The sequence below is a fragment of the Salvelinus fontinalis genome, chromosome 16, assembly GCF_029448725.1.
Source record: "Salvelinus fontinalis isolate EN_2023a chromosome 16, ASM2944872v1, whole genome shotgun sequence".
Lineage (NCBI taxonomy): Eukaryota > Metazoa > Chordata > Actinopteri > Salmoniformes > Salmonidae > Salvelinus > Salvelinus fontinalis.
In genome coordinates, this window is record NC_074680.1 from 8,079,964 (window position 1) to 8,106,362 (window position 26,399).

The following is a 26,399-nucleotide window of genomic DNA, read 5'->3' on the forward strand; positions in this document are numbered from 1 at the left end:
ACAATAGTGCTTCTGGAAGCCTAATTCCCTCCGTTACCTGGCAGCTTGGCGATAAAGTGTGTGTGTGTGTGTGGCTTGTGATGGAAAAAAGCCAGACTGCAAGGGGAATGACAAATGAGTTCATGTGTGTCCGTATCTACAGTATGTGAATGTGCTTCCAGTATGTATAATGTATGGTATATTCCTCACTGTTTACAACACGTGTATGCAAGCGAGTACTAAGTAGCTGTGTACTCATTATCATGGGTGTGATGCCTGCCTATGGAGCCATGGGCTCATCGTGACAAAGTTAAGCCAGAAAAACAGATCTATCCCAGTGGCACAGCAGTGCATACAGCAAGCACCATCAGTTAGACCAACAGCTGTGTCTGAATATAAACCAGCCAGATTAAAAACTCTGGGGATTGAATAAAGTATGTTTTTCTTATTTTCGCCTGTGGGCCAATAGAGTAGTGATAGGGTGACAGATCTGCAGGCCCAGTGATGGGCAGACATGGACACCAGGGAAGCCATGTGGCATGGCAAGGGGAAGCTTTGCTCCAGTTCTGTCAGTCTGACCGGGCTCTCCACTGGGTCTCTGTCCTCCAGGAGGATGGCTGTGTCCATGGTGAAGGAGACACGCATCATCTTCTCTGCTCTACTGTCACTGACCGACTGCCTGCCTGATTGACTGCCTGCCTGCCTGCTTGACTGCCTGCCTGACTGACTGCCTGCCTGATTGGAAGGGAGGAAGTGATGGAGAGGCAGAGGGAGACCGAGATAAAACAGCTTGTCAGTATTGCTGGAGGGCCTGGTCAGGTCAAAAGCTAATACAGCGTCCAAACGGCAAGAGTCTGGAGCAGGAGTCTTCGAGACATGAACTTTGTGTATGAAATAACATGACAAACCTGGGCATGTGAAGGTCGTGGTTATGAGAAGCCAGCTATGCTGTCGAATGGACAAGAATAGTTCTCTCAGAAAGCAGCTTGCCAAAGCTACGGAGGGCAGGCAGCAACACAGATTTAAAGAGCTACAGAGCAAAGAGAGATTTCTCCCAATTCGCACCAACTGCCAGGGATGAATATTTCACCAAAGGAGAGTGAAGCCCAGGCAACTGACTAAGATTGTGGGTAGGGAAGGGAACCTGGGTGAGATGTCTAGGTTCAGTTCAGTGCCTCTAGCCCACATTAGAATACCAAGCAGCACAGACTCAAAAGTTGCATTGACCTCCTGACTGGAAAATACTAACACAGAATCTCACTGACAATGATGACCAGCTGTTGAAATGTCTTACATTTACATTCTTCTTAATGGTCAAGGTTAGCAGTCCCTCCAGGATTTCACAGGGATTTTTTGTGATATTTGCAGCAAAGATCCTTGATTTTGCTGCAGCAATTCTGACATTTGCAATAATTTTGTCCAATTTGTGATAAATACGCTGACAAGGGAAAACGTTTGTTGACATGTGGCTTGATTGAACCACATTATGAGGTAAAAGTGCAGTGATTGGTTGAATTTGCTAGCCCTCTTTTTGTACTGTAGTAGTGGGTCAATTTTTATGCTAAAATATTGCAATGATTTGGCGGTTTTTAATGCAGTGATTGGTCAAATTTGCAAGTCCTTGCATAATATGTGGGGAATTGTTGATTTTGTGAAAAAATTGGAGCACAGAATCCTGGAGGGACTGGGTTAGGTTCTATGCCTAAGGGTACTTTCTGTTCTAAGGGTACTTTCTGCCTGAAACAAGCACTAAATATTATAGCTAGCATTGGAACCAACTTTAGCACTAATGCTAACAAGCCCAGCAACACGTTTTCACTATTCATATTGGAACTGACAAAGGTCTTTGCTACACAGAAGGGCCAGAAAATGTAAACTCCCACAGCTCTGCTAAAGCAAAAGAGTCTTAAATTCACAGCATTCATTCTCAGGAAGACTGGAAGGTCACCAAGTTCTCCTCTTATGTAATCAATCAACCTCTGTTCTTCTTCTGACTGACGGTACATTCAGAAAGGGCCCGTCTAGATGAATGACGACAAGCAGCGAACCACAACGTGAAAGAACACGATAGTGGAACGTCGAGGACAGATTCAAGTCTAAATGTGAGCGACGACTTCAGAACATCTCTTAATTCACAATAGTCCCTTACGTCAATGACCAGAGCAGTACAACTACTTCGATGTTTCCACGGCATTCTTCACACTTCCGTCTCGTGAAATGAACAAGACTACTTGAAAAGGTCTTACTGACAATAAGTCCAGAGTTACTGAATACGACACACCCCTGTAGCCCTTACATTACCTACAGGTATCTAACATAGCTGTAAAACGTCTGACAGCTGAGCAGAGCTGACAGGGGTGTAATAAACCTGGGTGCTGATGTCTTGACTATTTGGTTTTCTGAGGCCTGAGGTTAACCAGTAGTAGAGGTTGATCTGTGAGGATCACAGACTAAAGCCTTCAGGAGAGACTAATCTCTCACGTCACCAGGACTCGGATTTACAGCTGGCCTCCAACGCCACTCAAATCAGGTAGCCTATCAGTTAGAGCACTTGGCCAGTGACCGAAAGGTTGGGGATTCAAATCCCGAGGCGACAAGGTGGAAAATCTGTCGATGTGCCCTTGAGCAAGGCACTTAACCCTAATTTACTCCAGGGGCGCCGTACTACTATGGTCGACACTAAAACATTTCTCTGCACCTTGTAGGTGACAATAAAACATTTTTTTTTATGTTATCGAAACCTTCCCGTTATGCACTGACTATTACTGTACTGAACGTCTATGCAGTTCAGTTACACCCCTACTACGTTTCTCAAAGGGGCAATGGCTTGTACTGGCACCTTAGGGGAATTGTAAGTCACAATCACAAGCTGCATTTACACGCAAGCAAAGACATCAAATTTACATTACATTTTAATCTCCAACTTCCCAGCTACGTTTACACGCTAACAAAGCCATCAAATTTACATACAATTTGAATCTCTAACTTCCCTTAAAAAAACGAATGGCAGAAACGAGATGAATTTATAGTGTGTTTTCTGTACTGAATTCTGTTGTCGAAGTAACAATTAAGATTGTCAGTGTTAAGGAGGTCCATAAAGCCTCTTAATGAAAGTGCTTAAACACTTAATGTGGTTTTAAAGAATTTAAGCCCCTTATTTTTGAGAGGATTCAGCCAACACCATGAATTCTACCCGCTATGAAAATCCTTCCATTGAGGGTGATACCACAGCAAATTATGCATGTTGCCTAGTAACCAACTGGTAAAAGAGTCAAAATGCCTACCAGAGCCATCAACACATACTGTATACACATACACAAAACGCACATCTGCAATGTTGTTGAGTGACACAAAGGCACTATTTCAGGATACCGGGAAGAGAGGAAGGAGATGAAATGAGTGCTTGGAACTCCATTAGAGCATAGTGTAGTGGGGAAGAGCGCAACACTGCCACCCTTTTGCCCCCGTACACTCACAAGTACTCACACAAAGGGTGTTCCCTGGTACACCTGTTCCTCGAAGGTCTGGGGTAGACAGCTGTCCCCCCTTGAACAGAGGTAGCAGTGTTCCCAAAAAAGCCCAGCTCAGCAAAGAGAGAGAAAAGCGTTCCATACGCTCTCAGCAGGACCCTGTCATACAGCCCAAAGACAAGGCGCTGGAAACACCCCACACTGTCACAGCCAGCCAGAGTGAGCATGCTGATGAGCTCCGTGCACACACACTTGCAACCCACCCAAAACAAGCACACACTAATTAAGCCAGTCTACCAGTGGCCATCTTCCAGTAGATATGGATTCCTCAGTGTAAACCCTACCGTATTAAGCATTGACAGAGGGAGTCGGCATTGCTGTTCTCTTCTCCATACCGTGTGTTTGGAGAACATATGGAGTTAAGGCCATAAATCTTCAAACAGAGGCCATCCTCTCCCCTCATTTGACGGAAAAACACACCGACCCTAAACACTGTCATACCCTGGCCCACACACACCCCACCACGGCCTGAGCAGGTACATGGACTAGCTTATTGAGTTTCTGTGATGACTGTCACAGGTGGCCCTGAACGCTGACCTTTCATCAGATGGGAGCGGTATGGTGTTGCGACTGCAAATGAGTGTTAACCTTTCTGACTCACCGAGACCCGAGGTGTAGATGGCCTTGACTGACTTCTTCATCTTGTACAGCACGCTGCGGTCCACATCCAGCGCCTGGAGGGAGGGAAGGAGAGAGAGAGGGAGAGGAAGTCCAGTTGGTGTCAGTTCAAGGACACAATGAAAGCCATGCGGCACACATTCTGTAGCATTCGTGTTGCCTTGCCTACTAACATGTCTGAATCGTTCCCGCGGGTAATATTGGATGAGATGATGTTGTTCGAGGCACGTTGTCAGCTCTGGGCAACTTCTGTTTCCTAACGTTCTCTAGAGGATAGAGTTTTTTTCCCCCTCATCTCTGGCATTGATAGCGTTTATCTTGCCACAAGCCATTGTGGACACAGGTGTGTCAGTGTGTGCCTACTATCTGTATGCGTGTGTGTTTGTAGGTAGCAGGTGTGTTTTAAAGTGTATATGTGCGTGACTTTGGGTAGCAGGTGTGCGATTTGCATCTGTGTGTGTGTGTGTGTGTGTGTGTGTGCGTGCGAGGAGGAAGGGAACAGCCTCCTGACTGCAGGTGATTCATTATTCAGGACGATGCTATAAATAGGCCCAACTGAATTCCAGTGTGGTGTAAAGGGGGAGAGAGAGGAGTTCAGAGGCATCCATACAGACCAGATAGGTGGAGCCACTCCGTTATGGAGGTAGGTCAGGCTGATGAGGTCTCGCACTACTAAAAAGCCGTTCCTGTAAGATGCGCGCACACACACACACACACACACACACACACACACAGACGCTAATGCACTTACAGTACACACATACTCTGACTCCAGCTGAGACAGTGCACCACTGTACCAACCCACGATTGGATGGTCTCCGGGGGATTTGGGAAATGAGTTTTGTGCTTCACCAAGAAAGTCCAGCCGGCGCCACTCTGCCCTTGTTCCCAATATTACTGAATTCAACAGATCCTATCCCCCTCTCTTTGCCTCAGTCTGAATCTACTTTAGTGAAAGGCACAGCGGCTCCATTCAGTTGCCACAGATAAACATACACAGTATTCCCCCTTGCTACCATGCCAGCCATGAGAGAGAATAGTTAGGCCTAAATCAGCGTTATATTTGTAAAAAATCCCCGAGAAGTGATCTGTTATTGTTGGTATTGAATTTCACGGAGTGGGTGAGAGCTGACAATGTGCTTAGTCACATTGTTCAGTGGTTGCCTCTTGCTGACACAGGGAAGGCCACCTACATACAAATTGAAGGAGACAAGGTGGGCGTAGGGATATCTAAAGACTTCTTACGTACAGAGAAGATATAATAAAGAGAGGAATTGAGATTTAGAAGACAGTTGAGCACCCACGCTTATTGAGCACGACCATAGACTAGTGGTTAAATATAGGCTACAACTTGTTGAATCCTACAATTTAGGGGGGGGGGGTCCATTTTGGAAAGTGGAAAACAAGATGAAAACATGTCAGTGAGTGGAATTCTGAAAACAGGGCTGCCGCTGACCTTAACTTGACCTCTGAGATTGGACAATAGGAAGCATTGCCCCGGGTTACGATGCCACTGAGCTTATTACGTGAACATCATTGACTTTAAATCCACATCCCACTTCTAAACATTCCCTACAAACCCGTTCTATCAGGAGAGAAGGAAGCCATCTCTCATAAGAGCTCATCAAATAGTCATTTTGATCCTGGCGATTAACTCCCGTCTCCTCCGAAAGAGAGAGAGAAACAATAAACTTAAAAGCTAAAAACACTGTCTCATTAGCTGAACAGAATGACTCATCACAAGCGCTGACGCTAACGAGATCGCCACCTGGGTTCTCCTACTTAAATCTTGGCTCCCTGCCCACCACTAGCTGAGAGTCACACAACACAAGCCCTCTAAGATTCTCCTAAGACAGTCTACAAGCATCTATCACACAACATACTGTGCTCCAGCTGACTGATTTAGCCAGTGGCCAGCAATTCTTTGCTGCAATTGTAGCCAACTGATGTCAGACAAACATCCAAATGTCATCGACATCGATGGAGTTCTCCTAACCACCCTTCCTAAGATGTATGCTGCCTTGTTGTAATTTGGTGCCAAGAGTTTCCCATTCACCGTTCTACTGTACAAATATGAGTCATGAGACAGTCTAGCGTAAAATATACATGACTCAGATAAACACAAAACCTTATTAGCCCCACAGAGACCATCTGGATTCTGGACCATCTGCATTCATTCCCACACATACTGGAACTCTGCTTTTCAACCACACTGGAGGTATTGTTCAAAGCAAGCTATGAAACAAAGTGATGAATCAATTATTTTCTGGATCCAAAGTTCAACAACAGGATCCCCCTTTTAAAAGAGTAACATGAGATACAGGGTTGTAAAATGTTTTTGCGCCATGCCATATGTGGTTGTAAAATGTTTTTGCGCCATGCCATATGTGGTTGTAAAATGTTTTTGAGCCATCCAATATCACTCTGCACTCTCCTTCCAGCCATGGGTATCTGTTTCCTTCAGTATATATTTGACCTAACCTTGGAGAGGCTACTTCGTGATAATGCCCTAAAAGCATTTCTGCTGACCTCATCCCTCCCTAAGAATACAGCAACATTGGGACTTGGATATTCATTGACTTCCAGTTCCTCTTTCCATGAGAATGATGCCGCCAAGCAGTGACGGAGTTAGTTAAACGCCCCGTCCAGAGGAAGTTACCGCCACTATTTCGACCTAATTCCTGTTCTAGTGCAGAAATGCTTGTTTAGTTCCACCCTCCTAAAACCGACACATGGCGGATGTAAATAATGATTAATTGAGTGTGCACATCTCCACCGTCCTATGTTTGCATAGCCCATACAGTCTATGGCACAGTACACAATCCACGATTTGTAAACAAACCAAACAGCCAGGGTCAAGAGTAGCTTTGCCAATCGCTAAGGAGCACAGCGAACTGTAGCTACGACAAGGTTACGGACCATCCACTCTCCTCCTCCCACTTCTGCAACGGAATTGAATGACCAAAGATGAATTAGTTTAGCAGTAATACTGGAGTTTTACCGGCAAAGCTAGAGGCTGACTAACCTGCTCACTGGACCAATAAAGCCAACTAGCTAGCTAGCTACCGGTAACAATATGATACCTTGGACAATTGGTTCCAAAGTTGTTTCAAGCATAAGAGTACATGTAATTAGCTAGCTAGCTACCACTCAGCTGTTTTTCTGATAACCTAATTATCTGAAGACTAAAGGTTAGGTAGTAAGTAGTTAGCTCGAAATGCAGTTAGCTAGCTAGCTAACAAGCTACCTAGCTAACAGCTGGAAGGACTTAACTGTAAATGTTTACAAGTATCCCCAATGGCTATTAGACGACCAATATAACAGTTGGCCCTAAAGCTTTTTGTAGGGAGCCAAGGAAAGCAACTATTGCCTGTGTCAGTGATGGGCACTAGCTAGAATGTAAACCAATACCTTTATGGCAATATAGCTAGCTACTAATACAATAGCCCAACTTCTTGAACATTGTTTTGATGAGCTTGTTAGACCATGGTTGTCACTTGGTCAAATCATACTCTGTACCAAATGCATTGCCTATCAATAAACATCTTACAATGTAGTCTCAGTCTCTATTGCACTCCACACTGCCCTTTCCCACCTGGACAAAAGGAACACCTATGGGAGAATGCTATGCATTGACTACAGCTCAGCGTTCAACACCATAGTACCCTCAAAGCTCATCAATAAGCTAAGGACCCTGGGACTAAACACCTCCCTCTGCAACTGGATCCTGGACTTCCTGACGGGCCGCCCCCAGGTGGTAAGGGTAGGTAACAACACATCCGCCACGCTGATCCTCAACACAGGGGCCCCTCAGGGGTGCAGGCTCAGTCCCCTCCTGTACTCCCTGTTCACTCATGACTGCACAGCCAGGCACGACTCCAACACCATTATTAAATGTGCCGATGACACAACAGTGGTAGGCCTGATCACCGACAACAACGAGACAGCCTATAGGGAGGAGGTCAGAGACCTGGCCGTGTGGTGCCAGGACAACAACCTCTCCCTCAACGTGGTCAAGACAAAGGAGATGATTGTGGACTACAGGAAAGAGAGGACCGAGCACGCCCCCATTCTCATCAACGGGGCTGCAGATGAGCAGGTTGAGAGCTTTAAGTTCCTTGGTGTCCACACCACCGACAAACTAACATGGTCCAAGCACACCATGACAGTTGTGAAGCGGGCACGACAAAACCTATTCCCCCTCAGGAGACTGAAAAGATTTGGCATGGGTCCTCAAAAGGTAGTACAGCTGCACCATTGAGAGCATCCTGATGTCATGACGTTGCACACACACTGACTAGTTTATCACTGCCTTGTATGGCAACTGCTTGGCCTCCAACCGCAATCCACTACAGAGGGTAGTGCCCCAGTACATCACTGGGGCCAAGCTTCCTGCCATCCAGGACCTCTATACCAGGCGGTGTCAGAGGAAGGCCCTAAAAATTGTCAAAGACTCCAGCCCCACCTAGTCATAGACTGTTCTCTCTGCTACCACACGGCAAGCGGTAGCAGTGCGCCAAGTCTAGGTCCAAGAGGCTTCTAAACAGCTTCAACCCCAAAGCCATAAGACTCCTGAACATCTAGTCAAATGGCTACCCAGACTACTCGCATTGCCTCCCTCCACACCACTGCCACTCTCTGTTGTCTTCTATAAATAGTCACTTTAATTAACTCTACCTACATGTACATACTACCTCAACTAACCGGTGCCCCCGCACATTGACTCTGTACCAGCACCCCCCTGTATATATATATATTTTTTTGTTTTACTGCTGCTCTTTAATTACTAATTAGTTACTTTTATCTCTTAGCCATATTTTTCTTAACTGCAGGGGCTCGTAAGTAAGCATTTCCCTGTAAGGTCTACACCTGTTGTATTCGGCGCATGTGACTAATAAAATTTGATATCATGTAATTCTACTGTATGTTCCTTGTTATTTACTTCATCCTGATATTACACTGTTGATGTGTATGGCGTACAAAGGTTCTAGTTAGCTTGTATTCTCCGAACAATAACACCAGTGTTCCTGTAACAGAATGTTGGTACTGAAATTATAGCCAACAGAGGAGGAAGTGGTGGCTTGTTAGAGCATAGACATATTTCTAATTTCAGTGGTGCTCATGAGGACCCATCAGGGGTGCAACTTTCACTGGGGACGGGGGAGGACATGACCCCCCCACATTCCAACATTTTCTTTTTGACCCCCCCTCCCATTTTTATCATTGCACCGTGATACAAAAACGCTGCATCGGTGTACTTTAGGACCATCCAGACACCTCAGAGTGGTCGGCTAGGCTGTTTTTCGGGTTTCAGCCACTGTGTGGACACAACAGAGCATGCGGACAAGCCGTGTGAAGGCAAAGCTTCTGACCAGCACGGTGCTGCTGTCTCTGTGTTGCACTTTTTCTCAGAGTTGTTAAAGCAAGCAAAGCAGAAACTGGCTACTCTTTATTTGACTGATGTAGCTGGCAAGGTAACTGATTTGACTTAACAGGAAAAAATATATTTATTTCCAGTGCTGAGCTAGTAGTGTAATGTTAGCTAATGTTTCATCCGCTCTCGGCTTAAGTTCTGTCTGAAGAGAATGAACTAGCTCCGTAGCTAATTTGGCATGGGTCCTCAGATCCTCAAAAGGTTTGACAGCTGCACCATCGAGAGCATCCTGACGGGTTCCATCACTGCCTGGTATGGCAATTGCTCGGCCTCTGACCGCAAGGCATTAGAGGGTAGTGGGTATGGCCCAGTACATCACCGGGGCCAAGCTTCCTGCCATCCAAGACCTCTATACCAGGCGGTGTCAAAATTGTCAATGACTCCAGCCACCCTAGTCATAGACTGTTCTCTCTGCTACCACATGGGAAGTGGTATCGGAGCACCAAGTCTAGGTACAAAAGGCTTCTAAACAGCTTCTACCCCAAAGCTATAAGACTCCTGAACAGCTAATCAAATGGCTACCCAGATGATTTGCACCGCTATTGTTATTTACTGCTGATCTTTAATTATTTGTTATTCTTATCTCTTACTTTTTCTGGTGTATTGTCTTAAAACTGCACTGCTGGATAAGGGCTTGTAAGCAAGCATTTCACTGTTGTATTTGGCGCATTTGACAAATAAAATTGTATTTGATTCCCTACTTTTCACACCTACACGGTATAAAACAGCTCTACAGACTTTACTGTCACGGTGCAGTCAGTACACAACATTGATGATGAATGCATACAGATATGTTTGAATTCCCCGTCATGTTCATATAATCTCAGACAAATTACTGCAGTTTAAAACCATCTATAGAACATCCTATATGCCAGTGAAACTGAATATCATGCACTCGGAAATGATGTTCCTCTACTGGAAGTGTAAAACACAAAAAGGGGACATACAGTATTTGCATGATATGTTGTGATCATGAAGGCTGTCTGAATTCTGGCAAAGAACATGTTTTATCTCAGCATGTCTACAGATTCCCCTTCTCCCTGTTTTTGTTTGCTTGGAAATGTTGATATTGGCAACTTTTCAGAAGAAACTGTGTAACTTCGAATTTACAGTGGCTAAGAAACGCATTGCTATTAATTGGAAGGTTGGATATCCTCTCACAATGTCACAAATGATGGCAGAAATGTCAAGTTATGCATCACTAGATGCGATTCATTACAAGATTAAGGGTATACCGTGCAACTTTCACAAGGTCTTGGTGCCTTATATGGAAAAGCCTACTGTATTACAAAAGAGGTCTGTATTGAAAACTACTCTTTTTTTGTAGAGCAGTCGCAAATAGATGGTTTTTTCCCCCCCTCCATGGCACACGAGACACCGATCTGATTTGCGCTGTCTCAGAGGACTAATCCATTGAGGCCACGAGGTTGCCCCAGTCCAAGAATAAGGGGATTGTGGCTCGGATGCACAAGGCACGTCTCTCTCCAGAATGCGCTCTCTCCCACCATTTCGTGGGTATTCATTGTGTGCATTGTTTGATGTCCATCAAGTCCCCATGACATACATCACTAATCGTAGCCTACATGTACCATTTATTACCATCATTTCTAATCTGCAAAATTTGTTTCGTTACAGTAATTTCTGTTAATGCATACAATATATTATTATTACTACTACTAGTCATTTAGCATTTGTTCTCATTGTCAGAGTGAAGAAGTGTTTTGCAGGACAACCTATGCTACATTTGTGAGAAACAAGTTTGTTTATTTCATTTATGAGTTTTATCAATTTATTCATCAACTTGTGATTGAAACGCTCCTATCAATGGTGAGAAAAGACGTACACCTGATTACAAATATATAGGACTAGTCTACCTAGCCAGCACGTGTAGGCCTCTAAAATGTGCCCATTTGGGGATGTCTGATGGTATTTCTGAATGTCTTAACTCACCACCACAAATGAGCTGGAGCTTCTCAAAGTCATTTTTCCATCACCCCAAACAGCAAGTTAACAAAGTCTGTTTTTACATCCATTGAGAATGACAATAGTTCCTCAATGTATTTGAACAATATTTACAGCTCTCTCCCTTTGATAACCACTCAGCAGGAAAGGGAAAAACGGCATGCTCTGATCCAGTGGAAACCTGATTACTTCTTATCAGTGCTTGACTTGGATACCTGATGACTTCTAATCCCTTGCACAAATAGCCTACAGTGGTGTCTGTACGGACCCAGTTGATAGTTGATTAAATGTTTCAAGAGTGTTGTAAACAGGCCATGTGTAGCCAATGTAATTTATAGATTTTTAAAAAATGTTTAAATCAGGATATTTTCTACCTGCAGGCTGCAATGTTTTTATGTGTTGGCTTTATGTAGGTTATTATTACATAGTTGGCAATGGCAATAAAAGTTACTTTTAGATTTGTATACATTTTAATTTAGATAGAATGTAGAAACCACAGACAATGATTTTGAGATACAAAGACTATTATAAATGAAATGACTGTTCACAAAAATGTGCATATGAAAATCATAACTGGCAAGCAGATTGGTAGAAATGTTCAGATAAATTAGCATTCCAGATGGAAAAGGTCGCCCACCGCTGGTGTATCCTATTACCGGCAACTTCAGGAGCATAACGGCAGAATCTGCGAAGGCCAGCAACAGCGTGAAGAGGGTTAGGAAAAGGTTATCTTGATCTCTGGCTCCCTCGAGTCATTTGTGTGTCATCATTAATTAATCAAACAGCGTGCTTAAAGCATCAGACAAGTTCAATAGATACAGTTGATTTGATTCAAAACAGTGTGTCTATACATGGAAGAATACGCGTCTTAACATTTTGAGTGAACTCTCTACTTCACCTACTCTAGTTCACCTAGGTGGCTTAGAGATTTTAGCAGGGTTGGACAATCATGGAGGGTGACCTGATTAGCATTTTTTTGGGGGAGAGAGAATCCTCTCTTTTCTGGGCATGTGTGAGTTACGTTATTTACATAGGCCTCAAATGAATGTGCACACTGCGTTTTTCTGGACAAACTTCGGCGAGGCTAAATTGTTGTGGTCTGTTGACTCCTAAACACAAAACACAAAAGGTGGAGTTCATGAAGTCACATTGTTTGTCTTTCATGGATCAATGGATAGCCTAAATTCTATGAGCTAGACAATGACATATTCATGCTTTCTCGATGGAGAGGAAGGTGTCTGGCCATGGTTTCACTTCTGTGGCCATGCAGAGCAGATGGGGGGCTGGGATGGGTAGCCTTAAAGAAAATTGTATACAGGGAGAAAGGGGATACCTAGTCAATTTCACAACCGAATGCAATCAACCGAAATGTGTCTTCGCATTTAACCGAACCCCTCTGAACCAGAGAGGTGCAGGGGCTGCCTTAATCAACATACACGTCACCGGCGACCAGGGAGCAGATGTTAGGGAGCAGGGATTAAATGCCTTGCTCAAGGGCAGAACTGCAGATTTTTCCACCTTGCCGGCTCGGGGATTCGAACCAGCAACATTTGGTGCCTTTCGATAGGATAGAATGTTACTCTGCTAAACACAAAAGTGCAAAACTGAGGGATGAACTAAACTGAACAAAAAATATAAATGCAACAATTTAATATTTTAGTGAGTTACAGTTCATATAAGGAAAACAGTCAATTTAAATAAATAAATAAATTAGGCCCTAATTTAGGGATTTCACATGACTGGGAAAACAGATATGTATCTGTTGGTCACAGATACCTTTATAAAAAATAAAAAATAAAGTAGGGGCGTGGATCTGAAAACCAGTCAGTTTCTGGTGTGACCACCATTTGCCTCATGCAGCGTGACACATCTAATTTCGCATAGAGTTGATCAGGTTGTTGACTTGAGTTGTTGGCTACAATCTAGCACCTTAGAGGCTGCTGCCTTATATACATGGAATCACAGGTCACTTTAATAATGTTTACATCCTGCTTTACTAATCTTATATGTAAGTACTGTATTCTATTCTACTGTATTTTAGTCAATGCCACTCTGACATTGCTCGTCCTAAAATGTATATATTTCTTAATTCCATTTTACTTTTAGATGTGTGTATTGTTGTGAATTGTTAGATATTACTGCAATGTTGGAGCTAGGAACACACATTTCACTACACACACAATAATTTCTGTTAAATACAGTACCAGTCAAAAGTTTGGACACACACTTATTCAAGGGTTTTTCTTTATATTTACTATTTTCTACATTGTAGAATAATAGCAAAGACATCAAAACTATGAAATAAAACATATGGAATCATGTATTAACCCCCCAAAAAAAGTGTTATTTTATTTTTTATTTTTGAGATTGTTCAAAGTAGCCACCCTTTGCCTTGATGACAACTTTGCACACTTGCATTCTCTCAACCAGCCTCACCTGGAACGCTTTTCCAACAGTCTTCAAGGAGATCCCACCTATGCTTAGTACTTGTTAGCTGCTTTTCCTTCACTCTACAGTCCAACTCATCCCAAACCATCTCAATTGGGTTGAGGTCAGGTCATTGTGGATGCCAGGTCATCTGATGCAGCACTCCATCATTCTCCAACTTGGTCAAATAGCCCTTACACAGCCTGGAGGTGTGTTGGGTCATTGTCTTGTTAAAAAACAAATGATAGTCCCACTAAGTACAAACAAGATGGGACGGCGTATTGCTGCAGAATGCTGTGGTAGCCATGCTGGTTTAGTGTTCCTTGAATTTTAAATAAATAAATAGACAGTGTCACCAGCAAAGCCCCCCACACCATCACTCCTCCTCCTCCATGCTTCATGGTGGGACCTACACATGCGGAGATTATCCATTCACCTATTCTGTGTCTCACAAAGACACAGCATTTGGAACCAAAAATCTCACATTTGAACTCATCAGACCAAAGGACAGATTTCCACCAGTCTAATGTCCATTTCTCATGTTTTGGCCAAAGCAAGTGTCTTACTATGATTGGTTTCCTTTAGGAGTGGCTCCTTTGCAGCAATTCAACCATGAAGGTCTGATTCACACTGATTCACACTGATTCAACCACAAGGTCTGTCTCCTCTGAACAGTTGATGTTGAGATGTGTCTCTTACTTGAACTCTGTGAAGCATTTATTTGGACTGCAATTTCTGAGGTGCAGTTAACTCTAATGAACGTACTCTGCAGCAGAGGTAACTCTGGGTCTTCCTTTCCTCTGGCCGTCCTCATGAGAGCCAGTTTCATCATAGCGCCTGATGGTCTTTGCGACTGCACTTGAAGGAAGTTCTTGACATTTTCTGCACTGACTGACCTTCATGTTCTAAAGTAATGATGGACTGTCGTTTCTCTTTGATTATTTGAGCTGTTCCTCCCATTATAGGGACTTGGTCTTTAACCAAATGGGGCCATCTTCTGTATACCACCCAAACCTTGTCACAACACAACTGATTGTCTCAAACACATTAAGAAAGAAAGAAATTCCAAAAATGTACTTTTAACAAGGCACACTTGTCAATTGAAATGCATTCCAGGTGACTACCTCATGAAGCTGGTTGAGAGAATGCCAAGAGTGTGCAAAGCTGTCATCAAGGCAAAGGGTGGCTACTTTGAAGAATCTCAAAAAGAAAAATCTATTTTGATTTGTTTAACACTTTTTTGTTTACTACATGATTCCATATGTGTTATTTCATAGTTGATGTCTTTACTATTATTCTACAACGTAAGAAGAAGAAAAAAAACGTTAAACCTTGAATGAGTAGCTGCATCCAAACTTTTGACTGCCTACATACATATAAAGAACCAACACATTTTGATTTGATGAACACAGCAAAGTGAAAACCTGCTCCAGAGCGCTCAGGACCTCAGAAGGTGAACCTTAGCCCCAGTCTAACAGGACAACAACCCTAAGCAAACTGCCAAGACAACGCAGGCCCTTCTCCCCCGATTGAGTTTGTCCTGGTTGCCAGCTCTAGGAAGAGTATTGGTGGTTCCAAACTTTTTCCATTTAAGAATGATGGAGGCCACTGTGTTCTTGGGGACTTTCAATGCTGCATAATATTTTTGGTACCCGTGCCCAGATTTGTGCTTCGATAAATTCCTGTGTCGGAGCTCTACGGACAATTCCTTCGACCTCATGGCTTGGATTTTGCTCGGACATGCACTGTCAACTGTGGGACCTTATATAGACAGGTGTGTGCCTTTCAAAATCATGTCCAATCAATTTAATTTATCACAGGTGGACTCCAATCAATTTGTAGAAACATGTCAAGAATGATCAATGGAAACAGGATGCACCTGAGCTCAATTTCGAGTCTCATAGCAAAGGGTCTCTATACTTACGTAAATAAGGTTAAAAACATTTTTGCAAACATTTCTAAAAAAAACTATTTTTTTCATTTTGTCATTATGGGGCATTGTGTGTAGACTGATGAGATTTTTTAAAAATCTAATCCATTTTGGAATAAGGCTGTAACGTAACAAAATGTGGGAAAAGTCAAGGGGTCTGAATACTTTCCGAATGCACTGTAGATGCTCCTAAAAACCAATGAGGAGATGAGAGAGGTGGAACTAGCAGTGCAACAAGCGTCAAAAATAGAACCAAGTTCTATTTCAGCGCCTAGCTACGCAGAACTGCGCAAGCATTTTAAATGAAACCATTGAATAACGTGTGTAAATGTCTTTTGCAATGCGAGCAGTAACACACATAGCCCATCAACGTCACATAGCCCATCATAGCTCATCAGCATGTAACACACATAGCCCATCAACCAGCATCATGCCTCAGCAGACACTTTCAATCTGGAGAGAGTGCTCGGTCAGGAAAACTGGGCGAGTGCACGGGGACAGACGGAGTCATAAACCAAGCCCGGCTGAACACGACAACACAGCCTTCAATCATTCTCCCACACTCACTCTCCCTCGCTCAGAAGCATTCATCCTCAGAGGCATTCGCCGTTCCAAGCACTGAAAAAAAATACAAATAATCACAGTTCACAATGATCTAGGCCGTTCTTTTGTATGTCTTGCTGTTTGAAGCAGCCGTTTTTAAAATGAGAGGCTTTTAACCTGAAGAGTAGGGAACAAGAGGGGATTTCCACAACTGGCCACTGTACCATAGCATGGTAGGACAATGCTGGGCCTTCTTACACCCCACGCAGATTATGTCAGAATCTGCTCCAAGATAAAACACTAAACGAAACTCAGCACATTTCGCAGATGATAAACAAAGTATTTTTTTGGGGGGGGGGGTGAAGATTTCAGTTCCTCTGCTGGTATTGACGATGACCTTGCTTGAGTTGAATAGATGGAGTGAAATAATGAGTCTTAATTCATGACATCAGGCACCATCTGGCTCTCTCCAATCTGGAGACTAACACCATTGAGCCTGTAGGGTCGTCACCGGGGCAGTTGAGTCCCATTAATACTTCCCAGGACACAGAGAGGGTTAAGATAATATGAAAAGATGGACACAGATCTTATTTAAAGCCTTCACAAGTAAACCCAAGTGACCATATTGCGAACCCATTTCCCCAAACCACACTAACATCCTCTCTGGCTGCACTACCATCCCACTTCCCTCCTGCCTGTCAGCGTCACCGCCATAACCGGAGAAAAACGCCAATTCCTGCCAGCCAGACATTGACCCCAGAATGGCTGACCAACACAGGCCCCCACATCTGCTGTCTGGGCCTGGTTTAGCTCAGAGCTGGGAAGGTGAGGCAAGGTGAGGCAAGGCCTTATACCTAAATCACTTGCCTTACATTATCCAAGGTCTCCCAATCCAAAACATGGCGATAAATTAGCTGGGGAGGGTCATTCATATTTCATGCGTTTTTCATAGTGCAGCCATTGTGTGTTTCTTCGTGGGTTTGGTGTACATTTCAATAGATTTTTTTGAAATAGTTTCCTTAAAATGTATGTGTATTTTTAGGCAATGATATCACACTGGCTAGATTGTTTTGTTTAAAAGAGATGGTCAAAACCCAGAGATATATTTTTTTTTACCGAGACACAAACTGAATCCTTCTGCTGCTATCGTTCGCTACATACATCAAGTCTGAGACTGCAATCACTTAAGTTGTTTGCGGTGAAAACAAAAATGAAGGGTTTCGTAGAAAACAAAGTATTCAGGGATTGGATCATCTCTAACCAATCAGAGTATCGAAGCCAATGACACATTTTCTAAACGTCACTTTACTACAGAGTTTCTAAACCCAGAAGCGCAACATCGCGAGAATTCCAGGAACACTTGCGAAAGAGACCAAACAGGCAAGGGTTTGAGAAGTCAATGAGAAAAATAAATAAAATCTTCCTTAGTTGTACATTTTCTTAAAAAAAGGTACAACCTACATTTGAGCCAATGTCTGAAGTAGTTGAACATGTTATTACTACAACCTTGTGAAAGTGACAAACTGACACGTTTTCATTTCTGTCAAAAACAACTTTATATCATAAAAAGTGCCTTTCGTTTGATGGCCTGCACATGCGCAGTTCAGCGTGAGACGCCCGTTAGACCAGATGTTTCTGTGCATGAGCTAGTCAACGTCGCCATGACATTGCCTACAGGAGTGATCTGGGACTTCTATTGGAGAAGGAATTTCTGCCTATATACATACTGTACTGTCTTTGGCTTTACTCACTTGTGTTCTGGCTCAACCCATCAGCCTCGCTAACCAATCAGACAATCTAGGATGCACAGTACCAGTCAAAGGTTTGGACACACCTACTCATTCAAGGGTTTTTCTTTATTTTCTACATTCTAGAATAATAGTGAAGACATCAAAACTATGAAATAACACGTGGAATTATGTAGTAACCAAAAGAAAAGTGTTAAACAAATCAAAATAGATTTTATATTTGAGATTCTTCAAAATATCCACTCTGTCTTGATGACAGCTTTGCACACTTGCCATTCTCTCAACCAGCTTCATGAGGTAGTCACCTGGAATGCATTTCAATTAACAGGTGTGCCTTGTTAAAAGTTCATTTGTGGAATGTCTTTCCTTCTTAATGCATTTGAGACAATCAGTTGTGTTGTGACAAGGTAGGGGTGGTATACAAAAGATAGCCCTATTTGGTAAAAGACCAAGTCCATATTAGGGCAAGAACAACTCAAATAAGCAAAAAGAAGCGACAGCCCATCATTACTTTAAGACAGGAAGGTTAGGCAATACGGAACATTCCAAGAACACTAGAATTAATTGCACCTCGGAAATTTCAGCGCAAATAAATGCTTCACAGATGATTTCTGCATGTGTGGTTCTACCGTGAAGCATCGAGGAGGTGGTGTGATGGCGTGTGTGTGTGTGTGTGTGTGTGGGGGGGGGGGGGGGGGGGGGGGGGGTTTGCTGGTGACACTCTGTGATTTCAAAGCACACTTAACCAGCATGGCTACCACAGCATTCTGCAGCGATACGCCATCCCATCTGGTTTGCGCTTAGTGGGACTATCGTTTGCTTTTCAAAAGGGCAATGACCCAACACACCTCCAGGCTGTGTAAGGGCTATTTGACCAAGAAGGAGAGTGATGGAGTGCTGCATCCGATGACCTGGCCTCCACAATCACCCGACCTAAACCCAAGTGAGATGGTTTGGGATGAGTTGGACCGCAGCGTGAAGGAAAAACAGCCAACAAGTGCTCAGCATATGTGGGAACTCCTTCAAGACTGTTGGAAAAGCATTCCAGGTGAAGCTGGCTGAGACAATGCCAAGAGTGTGTGAAATATATTTAGATTTTTGGGTTACTACATGTGTGGTATTTCATAGTTGTGATGTCTTCACTATTATTATAAAATTTAGAAAATAGTAAAAATAAAGAAAAATCCATGAATGAGTAGGTGTGTTCAAGCTTTTGATGGTACTGTATATCCATTCTAGGAATCATAGGGGAGTAAACTTAGACCCAGACTCATTGTGGAAGAGAAACTAACGTCCGTGGTTGTGGCATATCATTTGGCCGAAGCAATGACTTAGAGTAGCTAGGCAAACATATTTCATGTCCACAGCTGATTCCAAGGCCCTCGTAAGGCCAGGGGAGTTGGAACTGGGCAAGAAGAGTAAAAAGAGAACATGTTTTGGTCAATAAGGGACATGAGAAAGATATGTTGACAATATGCTCTCACTCCCAGAGTGGAAGAGACTAATCAGAATGCCAGGATTAGATTAGTTACACAGAATAAAAAGCATTCCTGGATGCTTGCATATCGGATAGTGTCAGGGACGGCCCTGACTCATTGTTCTTGTCACGGAACTATTTGATGACCGAATATCGAGCAGCCGGAACCCCACCGCGACTCCCACCCAGAGAAAACAAAGCAGTTGTGTGGGGTTGGCACTTCTTAACCCACACAGCCAGCTCTCGTAGTCTGGCCTCAGACTAGTCGGTCAACCTCGCCGCCACACCTTCTTTGAACTGCTGAGGATCACGGAAGGGAGTAGGGAGGGACACCCACAACACATGTCTGGTTCCCGTCTGGTGTCAATTTATTACACGTCACTGACTCCACCCCCCAATCCCGCCATGCTGGAGTCAGACAAGGAAACAGTCTGACACGAATTGAGACAGTGCCAAAAAAAGGAGGCAGTCTGGGGTAATTATCTAATTCATTGGTGGTAGGAGGGGGGCTTGATTCTAATCCAAGTTTTATAGAGGCACCAGATGTTAAAGTCAAAACAAACACCCTGAAAAGAAGGGGGGGGGGGGGGGAGTCTGCTGGGCCTGGGAAGCAGTGTTTTTGCAATAGGGTTTACTTTACACCACCCTGGTCTGTGTGAAAGAAGAGAAATCCTGTATGCCATGTGAGAGACTTGACGCACAGTGCTCCAACACTCATTTCACTACTGTGTTCAAACCTCCCACTCCTGACGGTGGCAGTTGAAGTACACACTAGAGTGTCACTCCTGGAAGTCTTTGCAGAAGCTACACGCTACCTCTTAGCTGTTGCTGCAAGTCATATTTCAGGAAAATGGAGCAAGACTGGGGGGGGGGGGGGGTGAGGAATTAAACGGGGCAGATAGAGACATCATTAACCAGACCTCTATGTGCAGCCATGACTCTGGGGAGTAGGCTGCAACGGCAGAGCCCATTACTGTAACTGCTGAGGTGGACAGACCTCCTCCTCCTTAATGGTGCCCTCTTTCAATGTGCTTCACCTGCCACGTCAGACCGACCAATTGGCATCACAGCAGGGGTGCAGTCACTCAATGGCAAGCCGGCAGCTACTCTAGTTACCTTGGATGCGAACACGCAATTACATGCACGTACACTCAAATACAGATGCATTTGAACGAGGGCACACAAAACCCGGATACACACAAGAGAACAAAAAGACACACTCCTGCACACACAGCTTTCTCCAGTAGGTGTAGTCAACCACACAGTAAAGGTGGAGGAGGAGAAACAGAAGTGAGAAAGCTGCAACTCATTTAAAAACATACGACCATGGGCCTCCAGAGTGGCGCAGCGGTCAAAGGCACTACATTGCAGTGCTTGAGGCATCACTACAGATCCGGGTTCGATTCCAGGCTGTGTCACAAACGGCCGTGACCGGGAGTCCCATAGGGCGGCGCACAATTGGCCCAGCGTCGTCCGGGTTAGGGGAGGGTTTGGCCGGGGGGGGGGGGGGGGTTACTTTCAGGCTGGCTTTGGTTGTCAGTTGAACAATGTTTCCTCCGACACATTGGTGCAGCTGGCTTCCGGGTTAATCGGGTGGGTGTTAAGAAGCGCGGTTTGGCATGTCATATTTCAGTTGACACACGACTCGCCTTTTCGGGTTCGGGAAAGGCCAACCCAATGGTGTAACTCCCCAATGCCAGAGTGTGCAAAGCTGTCAAAGGCAAAGGGTGGTTACTTTGAAGAATCTAAAATATATTTGAATTTGTTTAACACTTTTTTAGACACTACATGAGTCCATGTGTTATTTCATAGTTTTGATGTCTTCACTATTACTCTACAATGTTAAAAATAGTAAAAATAAAGAAAAACCCTTGAATGACTACGTGTCCAAACTTTTGACTGGAACTGTATAAAAAAAATCATAAAAGGCACTCGCACATCTGAGCTATCTTTTTTTTTTACAGGTGCATGGTAACAGTTGAATAAAATGAGAAAAAAACAAGCTTTATGTATCGGCCTCACGGCCTTCGTCAAAGCTCTGGCGAAGGCTGTGAGGCCTATACGTAAAGCATCTTCAAGAGCAGTGTCACTATCAAGGGCAGTTTCTTATTTTCTCACTAATACATTTTTTAAATAAAAATGACCACAAAGGCATGTACATACACACACATCCCCCTTATATAGGTTAATGACTGAAGTGCGTAGTTGAGAGCTCGTGAAAGCAGACAGGAGACTAAAGGAGCTGCCTTGTGGTAAAGCTATTCAGAGCTCTAGAGAATAAGACTGATGTCATTTAACAAACTTCCATTTTCCTGTGTGCTCTACTGCCTCAGCTCTATGCACTCACTGTATGTGATTTGGATGATAAATAAAAGGGGAGAAAAACCTTTCAAGCACTTCATTCACAACTTTGAGCAATTTGGAGCAACTAAGTAAATATTTGAATAGGCCTGTGAACCATTAAGGGGACCACTAACAAGCTGTGGTTCCGGTGTTTAACACAGAGCAGTAATACATGCAGTTAGCCTGGTGGGGACTGTGGAAAAGTCCGCCCGCTCAAAGAGTCAGTCTTCACTGGGCATATTATGGTCGCTCGGAGTGTTTAAAGAGCCATGCGGAGGAAGGAAGAAAACAGCCCTCTCTCTCTCTCTCTCTTTACTGGTGTCACAAGACCAGCCCCCCTGCAGCTTCTGACCAGTGAATGAGTCAAGTACACACACCTCTCTGAAGGCCACGCAATTACACAGCAAAAGAGGAGTCTGATGTTAAGCAGGATTAAATGTGGAGTACATGCAAATTTGAACACAAAATAGAAGAGAAAAAAAACAGGACCAAATGGTAAACTGAGAACAAGTGTACGAGCTTACATTGACAACCTGGTAAACATGGTGTTGTTTTTTTAACTTACTGCCGGACTTATTCCAACACTTTGTCCAAAACTAACTCAACAGGCGTTTGGTTGTTTACTACTCCTTAGTGAAAACTGTAAAAACTACTAAAGGGGGGTACCCTTGGACCTGAACAGTCACCACCTGCCAGCAATAATACTCACACTTTGGTGAGGACATAAACTGAGGTACTAAAACTGTCAAGGAAAACAAACCCTAGTTTGAAATTAGAAAGCCAGCTAGTGCCAAACCCCTGGTGTAGCTAGCTACCTCATGTCACTCTAGGCTACATCAATGGATGGTTCCATTTATGTCTGGAGAAACCGCTTTCCATCCGACTGACCCTCTGCCCTTCAATTGACCCCTTTAAAACATATTTTGACACATTGAACACACTTCCTTTGTGTTCAGTGGGACTTTATTGTGTCATCTGGAGACTTTCGAACATACAGTATATGAGGTCCAAAATTCCCCATCGCACAATGGCTCTTCAGCAATCGCCAACAAACTTCCAAGTTGGTCTAGTCTGAGCAGATTCTCACAGGTTATAATGCACTTGGCGTTTGGGTGCGAGATGATTCTCAGCTTTCATGAGCCACCACCGCCTGTGAACACTGGACAAGATGGGGCATGCCTCAAAAGCATTCAGATTTGGGCTTTTTCAACACTTAGTGGCTATTTGAGACCGTGTGAGAACTGTCCATCTCAACACTACAGACTCACAGGGACCGATTGAAAAGATATACTACTGATGTGATGTGCTTGAAGATCGAGGTGACTGAGCAGTGGGGGCAAGTGGGACTTTTTCCCCTCAGCCCTCAATGATTATCAATTACCGAAGAGCTCAGAAGGTGAAAAGGTCAAATAAAGACAAACAGGGAGCGTCGCCAAACCCCAAGGGTGTAGTACACTTTATCACACCGTTAACAGTGACCCGCATCCACTCTCAGTGGGCATGTTCTGGTAGGCAGTACAATGAGTAACTTTTAAACTGGAAATTTAGGATTCAAATTTCTCTTGGTATACTTGTCTGATTATACCAAGTGACAATGCAAATATCAAGCTTTGAAGGAAGAGAGCTTTAACTACCTAGGGGGGTGAAAATCAGGAAAGAGACCCGACAGCAGAATTGTTGTGAGTTTGTTAAATACTCCCGTAAAAGTCAAACAAAGTTTATAAATTAGCAGGGGACTGATAAACTCAGCTTGAGGGAGGAGTGGATAAATTAGGACCAAATGTGTCTTGCAACAACAAAGAAATCCAGCGAAGTTTCTGGCCTGCTCACATCTACCAACGTGTAGGCATCATGGTGGATACTTAGCAATGCCAAAGGCAACGTGTCATAGTTACATACAAGGAGCATATGAGGATGCTTGAGGGACAAGGAATACGACTGTGCGTTCGCCTGGAAATATCAACTGATGATTCTGGAAAACATATGGGCCAGTGTGCTGTGGAAGGGATGCTATGAAGAGGAATGAAAGATCCTTGTACGAAGCTCCTTTGAAGTTTTTCAGGACTGTCTCTAGGAGTACGACATGAAGAGCGGTACCGCAAAAGCAGCACGTTAGGCAGAGGCATAATAAATTCAGCTGTGTTAAAAATAGAGTTCTTTGAGATGCACAAACAGTTGCAATCTCTCAACACATTTCTGTAGGTTTTTTCAGCTCTACAGTATGTGAAAAGAATTGGTGCACTGCATTTCCCAACACTCCAGGGAGCCCGATTTGCTTGACAAATGGAACTAGTCTGAGGAAAGACATTCAGGAAACTAGAATATCAGCCACATGAGGACAGAGGATATCAAAGATATCATAACCTGACAAGGATGCCTTAGATCATTTCTAAAACGGAGTTCCTTTAAGAGAATTTAAATCTATCTTTTGTTGATTCACGTACAAAATCTGTTAAAGGGGCATAATTTCTAAGAGCACTTCCAATGGAACAGTTGGATAATGGATAATTAAATCTATCCATTTATGACTACATAAGACATTTGGCCTTCTTGATGGCTTACTTACATCCAGCTAGCGTCTCAGAACCTAACAAAAGCTTGAGGGGGAACACATCTGAAAGCCCGTCCTCCATGAGCCCACTGCAGTTTTCTTAAGTGAAAGCGACAACCCAGCAACACAATTACAAAGATTCCTGAAGAAACTGCTCTCACCCTGCATGTGCAGAGGCCACGGCAACAAATCAATGAGGGAGTTCATTAATGAAGAGGCATGGACTGTCAGAGAACAATGGCCTTGAAAAGGAGCTGTCCACGGCAATCTTTGGCAGGCCCCCTGACGGAGGGCCTCCACACTTCCATGTAACCCCACTCCCAACAAAGGCCGGTGCACTCCTGACCCCCCTGCCCAATCAATGTCCCACACACCACAGAGATTTGCTTGCAGTATTGTATCCCAACAGCCGAGGCTCACCAGTCGGGAGGACAGCCTCCAAAAATGATTGGGTCAGTACCGTCAGTACCCCCCCCCCCCGTTCCCTCTTTCCACTGTTTACCCCCATCGGGAGGATTTATCATTTGTAGGAAGGCCCCAGAGAGAGAGCCTGAGACTGGGTGATAACAGGGAGCCAAAGACTGGAAGTCTTAGCGCTAATCTAATTAGCATTGGCTAGCAAAACTACCTCCAACTTCCTACAGACTGGACGCAGAGGCATAAAAATGTTATCCACAAGTTCATCTGATCCACAAGTTCATCTGACATTTCAACTACAGTAAGTATGATAAGCTCCTTAAGAGGGATATGCAGGCCAAGGTGGCTGGCAGTGGGCAGCTCACTAGGCAAACATCCTCCTGTGTTGTCCCTAAGGCAATTACTCATGGATTGTCTCTGTGTGCATGCTTAATCCTTGTGTCTGAGGCCTTGTTAAAAACTTTCCTCCATGCCCCCTGTTCTGCCCCACAGCTGCTCGTTCCAGTCCAGCCTGGCTGGCTGGCTGTTGCCGCGGACAATGCCTGGAATGGCCATAGGAATCTCTGAGAAGATGAGGCTACGCTTTCCGCTGGCCCGGGAACACAACACATAATGAAGGGTTGTCGGACACACCATCAGGCTGCTTATCTAGAGGGAACGCGGTTGTAGGCTCTGTGAGAAAACCTATTAGTCCTTGTCTGTAGATATGGCCGGGGGTATATTGCTGTTAAGCTTTCAGATTACACCGCTCTTGGCAGAGTGGAGGAGCCTGGGGTGGCTGGACGCAGTATTGACATCTTTTAGAAAGGATATCAGTTGCATCCATTTCTCCGTACTCCGAGAGGAACCGCAACTCAGAACAATTGGAGAGGGGTTTGAAAAGGACGATTCAAGGCCAGGAAGAGTCCTTTGTGGATCAGTCCTTCATGAGACAATGCAGCTAGCCTTCGCAGTCACCCTCCCCGCATCATCCATTCCCCCTGCTTTCCAAAGATCTTCAGGAATTCAATTAGAAACCACTTGAGTATGGAGTGGAGGCCACTTCCTCATTGTTAACCAAGAACATTGAATTTACTCAATACAGAGAGTCTGGCTGGTGCAAACAGTTGCCCCAGATGACAGGAACAACACAGTCATTCCCCCAATAGTTCTCAATCTCCATACAGAACAATGCAGTCGGACAACATGCATCACTAGCACATTGCTGGAATACCAACGTGATGGACTCAGAGTTGTGCCAGGATAAAATAGCCAGAGGGTACAGGAAGACAAAAAAAATGTCCATGCAAAATGCAGGCTATAAATATCCATGATTCAACTGAGAAAAATGAGCAGCATGGGATGTGGGTGAGAGACAGTCAATGAGCCTGGTCCACCATTGGTCCCCCTATTGTGGACTCTTGTGTGGGGTACTGCCATGCTCAGGTTCCAGGAATGTTT

At 44.0% G+C, this 26,399-nt stretch overlaps 1 protein-coding gene across 4 annotated transcripts in view; it reads right to left on the bottom strand.

The window, feature by feature from the left end:
* The window catches only part of asap2a (ArfGAP with SH3 domain, ankyrin repeat and PH domain 2a), a 96,272-nt gene that overhangs the window by 64,355 nt on the left and 5,518 nt on the right, over positions 1 to 26,399 (bottom strand). For all 4 annotated transcript variants that reach the window (XM_055864287.1, XM_055864286.1, XM_055864289.1 and 1 more), the window contains exon 2: positions 4,111 to 4,183. In XM_055864287.1, coding sequence (XP_055720262.1) covers positions 4,111 to 4,183 — 73 coding nt within the window. The remainder of the gene's footprint in view (positions 1 to 4,110; positions 4,184 to 26,399) is intronic.